The 14,256-nt window shown below is 38.0% G+C and overlaps 1 protein-coding gene across 2 annotated transcripts in view; it reads left to right on the forward strand.

The window, feature by feature from the left end:
* lamb2 (laminin, beta 2 (laminin S)) overlaps window positions 1-13,461 on the forward strand; it is a 29,709-nt gene extending 16,248 nt beyond the window's left edge. Inside the window, exons 13-34 of one of the 2 annotated variants that reach the window (XM_060894531.1) lie at window positions 62-197; window positions 304-462; window positions 544-671; window positions 925-1,054; window positions 1,140-1,332; window positions 1,457-1,600; window positions 1,683-1,914; window positions 2,961-3,124; window positions 3,365-3,400; window positions 4,640-4,864; window positions 5,193-5,410; window positions 5,560-5,656; window positions 5,857-6,229; window positions 6,990-7,174; window positions 7,416-7,657; window positions 7,733-7,933; window positions 8,397-8,541; window positions 10,492-10,699; window positions 10,822-10,963; window positions 11,051-11,227; window positions 11,306-11,465; window positions 12,370-13,461. In XM_060894531.1, coding sequence (XP_060750514.1) covers window positions 62-197; window positions 304-462; window positions 544-671; window positions 925-1,054; window positions 1,140-1,332; window positions 1,457-1,600; window positions 1,683-1,914; window positions 2,961-3,124; window positions 3,365-3,400; window positions 4,640-4,864; window positions 5,193-5,410; window positions 5,560-5,656; window positions 5,857-6,229; window positions 6,990-7,174; window positions 7,416-7,657; window positions 7,733-7,933; window positions 8,397-8,541; window positions 10,492-10,699; window positions 10,822-10,963; window positions 11,051-11,227; window positions 11,306-11,465; window positions 12,370-12,506 — 3,832 coding nt within the window. In that variant the 3' untranslated portion in view covers window positions 12,507-13,461. The remainder of the gene's footprint in view (window positions 1-61; window positions 198-303; window positions 463-543; window positions 672-924; window positions 1,055-1,139; window positions 1,333-1,456; window positions 1,601-1,682; window positions 1,915-2,960; window positions 3,125-3,364; window positions 3,401-4,639; window positions 4,865-5,192; window positions 5,411-5,559; window positions 5,657-5,856; window positions 6,230-6,989; window positions 7,175-7,415; window positions 7,658-7,732; window positions 7,934-8,396; window positions 8,542-10,491; window positions 10,700-10,821; window positions 10,964-11,050; window positions 11,228-11,305; window positions 11,466-12,369) is intronic. The other variant, XM_060894532.1, reaches the window with a different exon arrangement.
* Window positions 13,462-14,256: the final 795 nt, after the last annotated feature.

Raw genomic sequence — 14,256 nt, forward strand, 5'->3', positions numbered from 1 at the left:
CAATAATGTATAAGAGAAAACTAATATATTAATTATACTTTTAAACATATGTTTTTGCCAGGTGTTCAATGGAATCAGGCCAATGTCGCTGCCGCAATCACATGGTGGGCCGCCAGTGTAACCAGGTAGAGACTGGGTATTTCTTCATGGCCTTGGACTACTACATCTATGAGGCTGAACTCGCCAAACTTGGTCAGGTAAGAACAGACCCTAAATTTTACTGTCTCTGACTGCCATGCAGGATTAAAAACTCATAATCAGAAGCTTTATAAGTACAACTGAGCCTAATGTCTACATTTGTAGGGGTGCACGGTTGAGGAACGGGAATGGCAGTCGGGGCGACCAGTTTCTTGGACTGGCACTGGGTTTGCAAGAGTTCCTGAAGGTGGAACTTTGGAATTTTCCATCAACAACATTCCTTATTCCATGGAATATGATGTTCTTATACGTTATGAACCTCAGGTAATAATCCTGTTTATGCTATCTCATGCAACTGTATATTAAACTATGCAAATACACAACATGTCCCTGTGTGTTTTATAGATGCCACAAGACTGGCAGGAGGTGCGTGTAAAAGTTATAAGGCCTGGATCAATTCCCACCAGCAGCCCATGTGGAAACACCATCCCTGCCGATGATCTACTGACTGTCTCCTTGCCCTCTGGATCAAGGTCACTCACTCATACATATCCTACTGAACTTTCATCTGTGCATACAGTTCATTATTCTTCTAGAAATATAGGAATAGTGTTATACAAATAGTGTTATAGAAATATGATCTACATACTTAAGCCAAAAAAAAAAAAAAAATCTAGAACATTGTCCTTCTGCTGTTCTTCACTATTTTTTAACCCTGAGCATGGTAAGTTGGAATCCTGACTACGGTTTTTACTTAATTCCTATGATTTATAAATTGTTCTGCAGGTTCATGGTTCTGCCCCGGCCTGTGTGCTTGGAGAGAGGAGTGAGCTATACGCTACGTATTGAGTTTATCAGCTATACAGACAAAAATAGCATTCCTGGCTTTAGCAATGCCAACATCCTGATAGACTCTGTAAGTAAAGCTAATTTTGTTGTATTCATTTGAAATAAATATCCTAGCATTTCCATCTTTTTTATACTTAGTGTTCTTCATCTAGATTTCCTTGCTCCCTCGTTACAATTGCCTGGACATGTTTGTAGTGGGTGACCCTGCTTCTGTCCTCCGGAAGCAAAGTTATGAGCGTTACCGTTGCCATGAGAGTGCAAAGAGTGTGTCCCGCCCAGCCATGAGCGATGTGTGTGCCAAACTTATCCTCAGCATGTCAGCCATCATAAATGATGGAGCACTGCGTGAGTTGCCTTATTAACAAGAAGGAAAGAGCAAAGTGACTGAACTTTGCTGTGACCATAATTCTGTAGTGTCAGAAGGTTATTTGTTTATTTACCTGTCTGTTGCTGTTGTTACTCTACGTAGCTTGCCAGTGTGACCCCCAGGGTTCACTCAGCTCTCAGTGTGATGTGCGTGGAGGTCAGTGTCACTGTAGGCCTAACATAATTGGCAGGCGCTGTGAGATGTGTGCTCCAGGAAGCTATGGCTTTGGACCTGCTGGATGCAAAGGTGAGATTTTAAAGTGAGATTTCATTTTTCAAAAACACATTTGGCCATAAGAAATATTTATGTCATTTATTTCTTTATTTAGCATGTGAATGTAATCAGGAAGGCTCTCGCAGTCAGTTCTGTGATCAGCACACAGGACAGTGTTCATGCCTGCCAGGAGCATTCAGCCGGCGCTGCGATGGCTGCCAGGCCGGACACTGGGGCTTTCCCAACTGCAGACCGTGTCAGTGTAACAGACACACAGATGAATGCCACCAAAGAACTGGTGTCTGTCTCAACTGCAGGGACCATACATCTGGGGACCAGTGTGAAAAGTAAGCAAAGATGGCAAAAAGACAACTCTAAAATCCTTTTTACACTTACATAAAGCGTGCAATGACCTGTCATTTTGAGCAGTAATATGTTCAATGTAATAGTCAATAATAATCATTTAATTTAAGAACACATACTTTTACATTTCACATGGCGGTGACTTTTATCAGTATTTGATTGAATCCCTAACATAGCATAGAGAAACCATTATTTAGCCATCATGTCCTTTTTGGGGTCTAAATGAACCAATAGCCCCTTTAAACTGTGAAATGTGTTTTTTATTTAATTATAATGATTCCGACTACACACAAGTGATGTTTGCGGTCATTCTGACCCCAGTAAAAAATGTTATTGAGAGCAAATTTTCACATGCTTTGAACTGGTGTAATGAGGTGTAATTTCTCAATACAAAACTCTCTCTCTTGCATGCATGCTCACCAGACAGACAGACAGACAGACAGACAGACAGACAGACAGACGAGGATCACAGTGATCCCAAACTATGAGGAAATAAAGCAAATCTCAGCAGAATATGAGGTTTATTTGTGCATGTTTTGCACTTATATAGGGAAAAGGAAGGAAAAAATAAAGCTTCCAAATACCAGAGAACATAATCAAATACTTAAGCAATTATTCATGCCAGATCATTATTAAAATTATTTTTAGAAGGTCTAAAATATTTTAGCCAGATTTTAACCAACCTCTCATTCGTCTCTTATTACTGTTAGCCATAACAAATGTGGTCCGTGACAGTCGGTGCCTTTAAGGAAATTATAAACAAATCGAAACAAGAAACAATACAAGAAGCTGATGGCCAAGTGCACTGACATCATTTACATATTAACATATTACAAGAAATAAAATCAGTTTTCAATAAAATGTAATTAATGTCCAGTTACAATACACATAAAACAGTTTGTGTCTAATGCACTGAATTAATTTTGATTTATCCTGTCCTAAAAAACACGGTTTCCTTTTTTTATTTTGCTAAGGTGTAACCTGCATGAAGTCGTATATATTGCTATAACCAGCATTTTTGTTATTTCAGGTGTGCTAACGGATACTATGGAAACCCAGTGTTGGGTTCAGGAAGCAGGTGTCAGCCGTGCGCTTGTCCAGATGGACCTGAGAGTGGACGTCACTTTGCTGCCTCCTGTTACCAAGACAATCATAGCAGACAGGTGGTCTGCAACTGTAAACAGGGTTACACAGGTGTGTACTCTTAAATAATAGGAATTAGGTGCATTTTGTTTGCAGTTACAGCAAAGACATATATCAGGGGAGGTTGTGGGAGAAAAAACATTTTCATTTTAAATGATATGCTTTATGATATGTAGATTTGCAACTTTTCCTGATTTGAAATGCAGTGATCACAAGGTATAAACCTTGTTTTGGCTTTGGACTGAAGTAAAGTGATTCTGTGTGTTATTGTCCCCCTTTGAACATATGCAGGAATTGTTAAACGCTCAGGAGGGACTGTCCTCAAGCGTGAGTAGCCCTAGAGATCCCCCTTCCCCTCCCTCACCTGTGCTCCCACAGTTCTTTCTTTCCTACCAGTGCATGGCTTCAGCACCCAAACCCCTTCATGGTGCTGTGCCTATACACATGCAATTAATTACACAGAGCCCAAAGGCAGCAGTATTGACTTACCAGCCAAGCGTGAGTGTGTGTGAATGGAACTGTAGCCCCTTTACCTGAACCAGTGTTTGAGCAGTGAAGCTGTCACATGCAAATTGCTGACTTGCTTGTGTTAGTAGTAGGCACATGATTATTTTCACAGGGCTACTTCAAACAATGTCTTGGATAAAATCCAGTGATATTGTTTTACTCATTGATGCTGTATAACATAAGCTGCTTTCCAGGAGGTCATATTTGTCCTTATAGATGTAGCAAAAACTGACATCTCTTTTTAAGACAGATTTATGCTTTTAAAACATTAAAATGTTGTCTATATTAGTTTATTTCTAAATGTTTGTATGTCAAAGTGCATAATTTCCAATCTAAAACCACCTATTAAACTAGTTATTTATATCTAATTCATGGTGACGTGTCTGTGAACTGGGTTCCTGATATGCTGTAAATACTTGACCAATATCATTCTGGACAAAAAGGAGCATTTTCTATTCCAAATAATATGCTGTATTTTGGCTGACCAGATTTTCTGTCAAATCCTGATCCAATCAGCAGCCCCTTTATCCTTTATCAGAGGGAAATACCAGGAATGTCTTTCTATCTTTTGAAGCATTTTTGCTGTTTCATATGAAAGTCATGCCTTTATTCTATCTGCCAAAAGACTACAAAGGAGCTTTGGTGTTGTGGCTAATAAACAGATTCCTGCTACAGTAATCCCATCCATGCTTATCTCTACTTTTGAATAAGGGTAGGAATTGGTTCAGTAGGGTTTTATGCAGGGACTTTGTTTACTTTATGCATTTTCTTTGACTTTTTTTAAGGTCCATGTGACTTTTAAATGTATTTATTTGACTAATGGCATTAACTGCTCTCTTATATGCCTTAAACAGGACATATTATAGAACAAATTCCTTGTGCTTTGAAATATATCCCTCCAAGGTTGTTCCCTGGGGACAAAGATACTTGGAAACCATGCTTATAATTATGAACATCTAATATCTGTTCATTATAAAGTGCTCCTTGCATCTCACCCCAGCACTAACCTGTTCCTTGTGTCAGCATTTATTGCTTCTAAAGTAACTCTGTAACCACCAGGTGCACGCTGTGAGGAATGTGCCCCTGGTTACTATGGTAATCCGTCTCAACCTGGTGGCCGCTGCCAGCCATGTCGCTGTAGTAACAACATCGACCTATCAGATCCTGAGTCATGTGATCGGCGAACTGGGGAGTGTCTCAAATGTCTGTACAATACCGAGGGGCCCGAGTGCGCAATGTGCAAGAGCGGCTACTACGGGGACGCTTCTCGTCGCAACTGCAGGAGTGAGTAAAGTAGATTTTTAGGTTTTGTGTGGTTGTGTATTTTGTATGACATTTTGTTGTCTTGACAGACATTGTATTAAAGGATATTTAGTGCACTCGTATAATCCTATCATGCACCCTAATATGATGCATCCACAATGAATGAAGACTGTTACTGTATTTTAAATTACAAATGCATTATTTTATAGCATGTTAATAAAATAGGGAGCAGTGTGTAGAATGATGTCTAGCATGAAATTAAAATAAAATTAAATTCTCTTCACTCTCGTTATTTACCCACCTGCCACATTTTGTAACCTGCTTATGTTACTTTTTGTTCTTTTTCCAGAGTGCACTTGCAACTACCTGGGCACAGAGCGCAGCCAATGTCTATCCCGGGATGACTGCCTATGCCAGCGTGCCACAGGACAGTGCCAGTGTCTGTCTAATGTCATCGGACTCACCTGTGATCACTGTGCACCAAACTACTGGAACTTGGCCAGTGGCCGTGGGTGTGAATCCTGCAACTGTGACCCAAACAACGCCTACACATCAGGCTGCAATGAGGTACCTGTCCTCCCTTCTTCAGTAACAGTTAATAATAAAATGTATCCCATTTTGCATTTATGTCTAAATATCTCAGTGTTTCAGTGGTTGTTTCGATAAGTCTGGTTTCAAAACACTTTTGGGACACATCATTCTTTTGTCTTCCACAGTTCACAGGCCAATGTCAGTGTCGTGATGGCTTTGGTGGAAAGACTTGCAGGGATTGCCAGGAAAACTTCTGGGGTGATCCCAGAATCCTCTGCAGAGGTATACATTTTATACTAAAATAAATGACCTAAACCTGTCTGAATTTCGTTAGTACTAACACAATATCATTTTGAACAGTTATTTGTATAAGCAAGAGTTAAAGGTTACAGCAATTTAATGATATTTCATAAGAAATGATTCTAACACTAGAACCATTACTAAAGCTCTTTTTGCTATTCTCTGCCTCTTTCCTTCTGCAGCTTGTGATTGTGACCCTCGGGGTATTGAGACATCCCAATGTGACCGTTTGACAGGTCACTGCGCTTGTCGGCAGGGTGTATCCGGTGTCCGTTGTGATCAATGTGCCCGGGGCTTCTCAGGCACTTTTCCGGCATGCCAGCCTTGCCATCAGTGTTTTGGGGACTGGGATCGCATTGTCCAAGATCTAGCTGCGAAGACTAAGGCCCTTGTAACCCGGGCTAAGGAGATCCAGACAACAGGCCTGACGGGAGCCTATGAGAAACATTTTAAGGAACTGGAAGAGAAGTTGGCTCAAGCACAGGACATTGTCAATGCCCGTAACGCCACTGCTGAAGCTGTGACCAACCTAATGGGCATGATAGAGTACCTCAGGTACAAGATTTATGCATTTAGAATTTATTGCTTTACTAAACAGCAATACAGAGTTTAAGGTATTAGTTTGATCAGTTGTCCAATTATGTATTTTCTGTTTTTAAAAGGGATGAGAAAACCAAAATCAGAAAAGCCTTCCCAATTTTTTTCAACATTGAGAAGCGCCAGAAAGTCACTGTATAAGGGAAACACAATTATTATGTTATATTAACTATGACCACGAGGGGCAGCTGATTTTTTTTATTCTTTTGCTCTTTTATACTCTTACACTAGTGTAGTGGTAACTGGAAGACCACAGTGTAGTGGTAACTGGAAGACCACAGAATATTTTATGCTTTTGCATCCTGAGCATACAAGTATTGCTCTCTTGCTGTGGGAATATTAATGCTTGATTTATATTTTCACTACATTAAATACTATTGTATTAGCTGATAATGAGTCTAGCTGATAATGAGGCTAGAAGTTCAAAACTATTCTGATTATGTTACACATTTGGCTATTGTTCAAGGCCACACAACCTGGAAATTGAGCTGAACCAAAATAAACTGGAACAAATTGGGTACTGGATAATATTTATATAATGTCCAAAACAATAAAATGCAGCAGCCTTTTACTTACATGACCAGTGATGATAAACCAGAAGGGAACATTACACATCCTTTTAAATGATATATTGTTATTAGCATTGCTTTTTCTTCACGTCCTCTGATTCATGAGAATTCTGTATCTATACACCATAAACCTGGTTTTACTCTTCTAGGACTCGCATCGGTGAGACAACAGACACATTGACCCAGCTGGAGGGAGACCTAACTACAGTGCAGGACAGCAACTATGAGGCCAGCAATCAGCTGAGCTCCCTGGAGAGAGAGGCCAAGGAACTCAACCTTAGCGCTAAGAAGCTCAACAACCAGCTTGACATCCTCAAAAATTCCAACTTTTTGGGTGAGCCATTAGACTTTACAACTGCACTGATCCTTGTTAAAAACCATATAATGGATTTTATCTACCTATATTTTAGCTATTAATATTTTGTACATGTGTCACTTGTCAATAATACAGTACCTGGAGTCTGACCATTCTACCTGCTACAATATAATATTAAATATATATTCAATATTATTTATATAAATACTATTTTAATGTTTTGTGTTTGATAGTAGTGATATTTGAACTGCTATTACAGGTGCCTACGATAGCATCCGTGCCTCTTACAACAAGTCACTTGACGCAGAGCGACGCACCAACCAGTCCACTACTGACATTCCAAGTACTGTGAGCAAATCAGCAGACACCCGCAAGAAGACAGAACGTCTAATGGCAATGAAAAAAGATGACTTCAACCGTAAGAATGCTGCAAACAAGAGAGCCCTCACTGACCTGAATGCAAAGGTCCAGAATCTGGATATAAAGAAGATCAATGAGAAGGTGAGTGGAAACCTTTAATGAACATGAACATATGAACATGAATAATTCAATGCTTATATCATGTAATTCACTCAGGTATGTGGAGCTCCAGGTGACGTCCCATGTTCAGAGAGCCCTTGTGGTGGTGTTGATTGTCGTGATGATGAGCGCAGACACTGTGGAGGACTGAACTGTAATGGAGCAGCTGCTGTAGCTGACAGTGCCCTGGAGAGATCTAAACATGCAGAAAAAGAGCTCATTAAAGCCATGGGAGAAGTGGAGGACCTCTTCAAGAAGGTGCTTCAAGTAGCTGTAAAGCTATTTTGTGATTGCATAAGTTCACTTGTAGGCATAGTGGTGCAGTGGGTAGCGTTTCCATCTCACAGCTCCAGAATCTCTGGTTTGATCATGAGTTCAGTTTGATGTATATGTAGCGTTCCATATGTTCTCCCCATGTCTGTGTGGGGTTTCTCTGGTGTACAGTATGTCTGGCTTCCCCTTGTTTCTTAAAAACAGACTGGCTATTGTAAATTGCTTAAACATGTATGCATATGGTGCCTTGTGCTGGACTGGGATCCCATTCAGGGTTTATTCATGCTTTGAATTCTGCATAGATAAGTGAAAGTAAGAACAAATAAATAAATAAATAAATATAGATGTTCTCACTCTCTCTCACTCGGGAGGTTTTTCCAATATAACTGTGTCACATAACGAAACAAAAAAGATTGAAATGTTTCACTGACATGTTTGTCTTATTCAGGTGGCAGATGCCAAAACTAAGGCTCAGGAGGCCAAGGATAAAGCCCAGGCTGCCCTGATGAAAGCCAGTGATACCAAGAACAAAGTGGAACGATCTAACAACGACTTGCGTGACCTCATTAAACAGATTCGTGTCTTCCTTATGCGTGAGTATTTACCTCCATATAACTACATACACAATACAAATAAATGCCAATCACAAATAGATGGCAGTTAACAAGCAGTCTCCACAGTGATCTGTCAGATGTGACAGGTTTGTGTATAAGGTGAAAAACTAAGTGAGTGTACATATAACCAGTTTATGTGCTTATTATGTACTGTTTCTCCGAAAGAGAATAGAAACTCTATTAGAATTGCATTCTACATCCAACACCTTGAATCACAATCTATAACAATCAAAATCATGCTACAAGGTGTTTTTATATTAGGGCTATAACTAACGATTATTTTTGTAATCGAATAATTGGGCAATTATTGCTTTCAATTAATCGATGAATCGGATAAAAACACCACATTTTTAAATACCTTTTTATTTTTATTTCAAATTAAATTTACACATTGGTGTTACAAATATGAACTTTACTCTACCACAATGTATTTTCCAGCTTTTAACAAAAAACTTTTGAACTTTTAAAACTTAAACTACAAACTACACGGATCATGGTTTTAAAAACTTGTTCTTCAGCCATTGAAAGTGGTCGCACGTCAGTGACCAGCATTTTTAGGATAGCATCAGTTATAACAGCTGCTTCATGTGGAGTGCACTGATTTTTTTTCTCTGACCAAACTCACTCATAGTGCACTCTTTCTTTCTTTCTGGGGATAAATACAAACACATTTAAATATATCTAATATTAATCTTGAATTTTTGTATTATATTAATCTTTATATCATTTTTTTTTTATATTTATATTCTGTAAAGCTGTTTTGAGAGAATGTCCATTGTGCTATAAAAACGTGCTATACAAATAAATTTGAATTTGAATCTGAAAGTAGATAAAAACATATCAAGTTAGTAGTTACGAATTATTTTTGTGTATGAACAGTAAAGCACTTACAATTAAACTGTGCTTAAATCAAGAAAAATCTCTTTTCACTGCACCTTATAATGTTTTATTTATGGATTATATTATTATTTTTAATTGGTAACAAATACTGATTAAAAACTAATAGATTTGTACTTAACGGTCTTGCACTACAACTATTACTGTTAATCATTGTGGATGAGGAGTAACGCAGCACTCTTTACACAATAAACAATGGACACTGTAACCATGCAGATAAAGCACTCACACAGAAGGCATCTTTGCGTCCTCAAGTGCAAGACGCAGTGCTTAGAAATGCTTTTTAAAAAGCGCAGTACAGAACACGAAGGTCTCAAGATGTGCCATGAAATTGCCATGCTGTCTTGCTACTGTAAACGAAGCTTGCAACGCTTTCCCCAGAATCATTTTAACATGAGACGCGCGAGGGGCTGCAAAAGATCAAATTCATCCATGTATCGCATTTATTGAAAAATAAGCACACAAATATGGCACATGACAAATCTGGATTAAACTTACCGTTCTGAAGTTTCGCCTTCATCTGTGATTCCCGCATGCTTTAGTTTTGGTTCTCATACATTATTCATCTCTAATGAATTATGGATTATTATCGATTTGATCGATTCGTTGTTCCAGCCATAGTTAATATTCATTTTATCCCTAGTTATATTCATTTTAACATTAACAAATTTGGGCTTTAAAATACAAATTGATACATTTTGTTATAGTTATAAGTTATAGTTTTACTATTTTTTAAGGTAGATTTATTAATATTTATGTCATTTGATTTCTGTAACTGTAACTGTATAAGTCGTGGCCTAATGGGGAAGTCGTGGCCTAATGGTTATAGAGTCTTACTCCTAACCCTAAGGTTGGGGGTTTGAGTCTCGGGCCGGCCACAACCGAGGTGCCCTTGAGCAAGGCACCGAACCCTGTTCACTGCTGTGTGTGCACTTTGGATGGGTTAAATGCAGAGAACAATTTCTGAGTATGGGTCACCATACTTAGCCGTATGTCACGTTCACTTTTCACTTCATAATGTTTGAATTACAGAAGAGGGAGCTGACCCAGACAGCATTGAGGCTGTGGCAAATCAGGTTCTTGAGCTGTCCATTCCAGCTTCACCTCAGCAAATCAGACACCTAGCTGATGAGATAAAAGATCGTGTCAGAAGTCTGTCCAATGTTGATGCTATTCTTGACCAGACCCAGGACGATGTCCGCAAAGCAGAACAACTGCTTATAAAAGCCAGAAATGCCAAGTATGTGTGTGTGTGTGTGTGTGTGTGTGTGTGTGTGTGTGTGTGTGTGTGTGTGTGTGTGTGTTATTAAGTAAGATGAGTAGTTTTAGGATAAAGTTTCTAATAATTTTTGGTTTCTGTAGGAATAAAGCAGACAGAGTGAAAAACACAGCAGATAGTGTGAAACAAGCCCTCGATGATGCTCGAAAAGCTCAGGCAGCTGCTGAAAAGGCTATACAGAGAGCAAAGAATGACATTGGCATGACTGAGAACCAATTGGCTCAGGTACAGTACAACTAACTTCATAAGTCTTCAGTTTAAGTTTAAGTCATTGATATGTTTAGTCTTAAAAAAACGTTCTCAAATCCAAAGATTCAGTCTGAGACATCTGCGAGGGAGAAAGACCTGAATGATGCCATGAACAAACTTGGGGATCTGGGACAGCAGATAGAAGCCTTAAAGGCCAAACAGGCCAACAATAGCTTGGTTGCAGCTCGAGCCAAGGACACTGCCATCATGGCACAAACCAAGGCTAATGCAGCAAAACAGGTGTGTTTTGTACTACTTTATTGGTGTTTTGTGTGCCAGACTTCGTCTCATCCTAAGCTTTTCCTCTGTCATTTTCAGGATCTAGATGGTGACCTTTCTGATAAATACCGCAGTGTTCAAGATCTAGTTGGCAGGAAGGCAAGTGCAGTGCAGAATGCCAAGAACAAAGCAGAGCGACTAAGAGATGAGGCAAAGCAGCTGCTTAAGGATGCCCAAGATAAACTGCATAGACTGGCAGGTAAACAAGAGGGAATCAAATTAAGTTCACTTAGCTTGGGTTTTAAATAGTGTCTTTCGAAGATTCCAAAACAAGTGGCATCAGATAATATCAGATAAACAATCAGTTAAAAATCAGATTAAAAAAACATGTTTATTTAAAAGGTATATAATGTATAAGAACAAATTGCTGTTTTTAACCAATTATTCCAATAAGGCCAGGTTCAAAACCAAGTTTAAAAGCTTCATATGGGTCTGTGTCATTCAGCGTATAGCTCATTAATAAATCAAATAAAATCTGTCACATACAGGGAGATTGCTATATCCATGGTTTAAAATATGTCTTCTTCAAATCACAACTAATGCAACAAGCACAATGGTCATGGCATTGTTTTGTTCTCACCATTTGGATGTGAGGATATTGATGTAGAATACAAAGAAAAAACAGAAATGTATCACATACCGGCATATTTATAAGATACATTTTCTGAAAATAATTTACTAAGAAGCACTAGGCACTTCATGCTCAACATTTCCAATGCAACACTGGGCCAAAGCTGTCCTTTATCAGAATATATACATTTTTAATAGTTAAACAAGATATGGAAGATGTTAAAAATGGCAGTCTTTTCATGGTTATAAATAAAATTAAATAAATATGTTTTACTTATGTAATTACAAATCAGCTTAATGAAGGTTACTTTGTTATTTAAATTATTACTTACTGTTGTGTTATATCTACTTTGAATTTTACATTAATTAATGTTAAAAAAAAAAAGTTCATATTCCAAACTGAATGAACACAGTACATACAGACCTCATTTTCATCACTGAATAAGTAATGTTAGAGGCCCTCTAATGGCTCTGTTAACAAATATCACCACATGCAAGCTACAATCTAACTCCATTTTTCTGTGTTTTTGTAGAACTTGAGAAAGACTATGAGGAGAATCAGAAGACTTTGCAGGCCAAAGCCAGGCAGCTTGATGGACTAGAAGACAAAATGAAGAAGATTCTCGATGCCATCAACAAGCAAATTCAGATCTATAATACCTGCCAGTAAACTGCCTGCCAGTCACTGCATGAGCAGGGGATAAAAAAAACCTGCATTATTATTATTATTATTATTATTATTATTATTATTATTATTATTATTATTATAGCATTCAAAGTAGTGCCAGTAGTAGTGTTTCTTAATTATCATAGAGGCCAGAGATATTCTGATATTAACCAACAAAACATACAGAACATATCACTTGTGAAGTTTTAGCTACAGTAAGATTTATGAAAGTCATAGTCTTTCTAATGGAAACCACTGAAAGTTCCAACCCATACTGACTATGGTTCAAACAAAAGTGCTCAGCAAAGTGGCTCTAGAAAAGAAACTTGGGGAACAAGTTCAGGTACAAGTTCTGGGTCAACATATCAGGTTTAACACATAAAAGGTATAATAATCTGATGAGTACTGTTGGCTGGTTGGCTGAATGTTGAAATGAATTACACACTGATGAAGCCGTCTTTGGCTACACTGGAGGTGCTACTGCTGTAACAATCCTCTTTTTTCCGTACCTAATACTCGCTTATTTGTGAGGGAAATAAGAACGTATAAATTCATCCTCAGTTTAGTAAATCAGTTAAGTCTCTTATTTTAGATTCTATTATGAGTCATTAATGTTTTGCCAGTCAAGTCAAGACTCCAGTTGGGTTCCAGGGGAAAGGAAGCTGCAGGTGATCTGATAAATTGCAGAATCTAATAATGCCTTAGTTATTTAAATATTTAATGGTATTAAATGTTTAAGAAGTAGCTGTTTATATATCATTCTTAGTCTGACACTGCTATTATACTGAACTGGGATCTACTAGAGATGAAGGAATTAAAAGTGTAGACCGTGCCCCTGGAAAAAAGGTTAAAAATAGTCACTTAATCCATGTCTTCCACTGCTCCTCTACAGATGAAGTAACACTGCTTGAAATGTTTTCATTGCAATCTGTCAATAAATTTGTTTTATTTTATTTTATTTTATTTGTAGATATGGTTGTACTTATACTTACAGGTTGAATCCTTCTGAAAATAAGAAAGAACAACTTCCATAAGCTACAAATATCAGATATGTGTAGTTTAAATTCCAAGACTGTCTTGTAGGTGAATGAATAATTGACCACACATCATTCTCTGAACCTCAAAATGATCTGAATGTGTACCAGCAAATAGGTTTTAGGGCTGTAAGTAATTACCATGTAATAGATGAGACTAATTTCAGACTTTGTTCAGAATTGTCTCTGCTCCCTGATAGACCTCTGATAGAGCACGTTTCCTGAACTCCATTTCCCTGAATACAACAAAAAAAACATAACACCTTTTCCATATTGTAATTTATTTTGCTAAGTGATACCTGGAGTATGAAGTGATAGTATGGTAGGTAACATGAGATTAATCAGGTTTACTAATCTAATAAAAGAAACCTGAAGATGTTTTAAGGAATGCAATAGTCATGGTGTTTTACTGGCAGATCAGAATCAGAATCGGAATCAGAATCAGGTTTATTGGCCAAGTGTGTTGACACACACAAGGAATTTGGTTCCAGCTGTTTGTGACTCTGAAAGTACAGACATAAATAACACTATACTATACAAACTACACAAGACAATGCAGACAATGAGATACAATATAGACAGAATGAGTATTAAATATGAATATAGAATATGACTGATCAGTTATGTACATAAAGTGTGGGAGATTACAGAAGAACAAGGATTTTGTTCCTTTAAGGCATTAGTACTGATATATTGTGCACATGGATACGAGGGATTTT

Source organism: Tachysurus vachellii, chromosome 19 (genome assembly GCF_030014155.1).
Source record: "Tachysurus vachellii isolate PV-2020 chromosome 19, HZAU_Pvac_v1, whole genome shotgun sequence".
Taxonomy (NCBI): domain Eukaryota; kingdom Metazoa; phylum Chordata; class Actinopteri; order Siluriformes; family Bagridae; genus Tachysurus; species Tachysurus vachellii.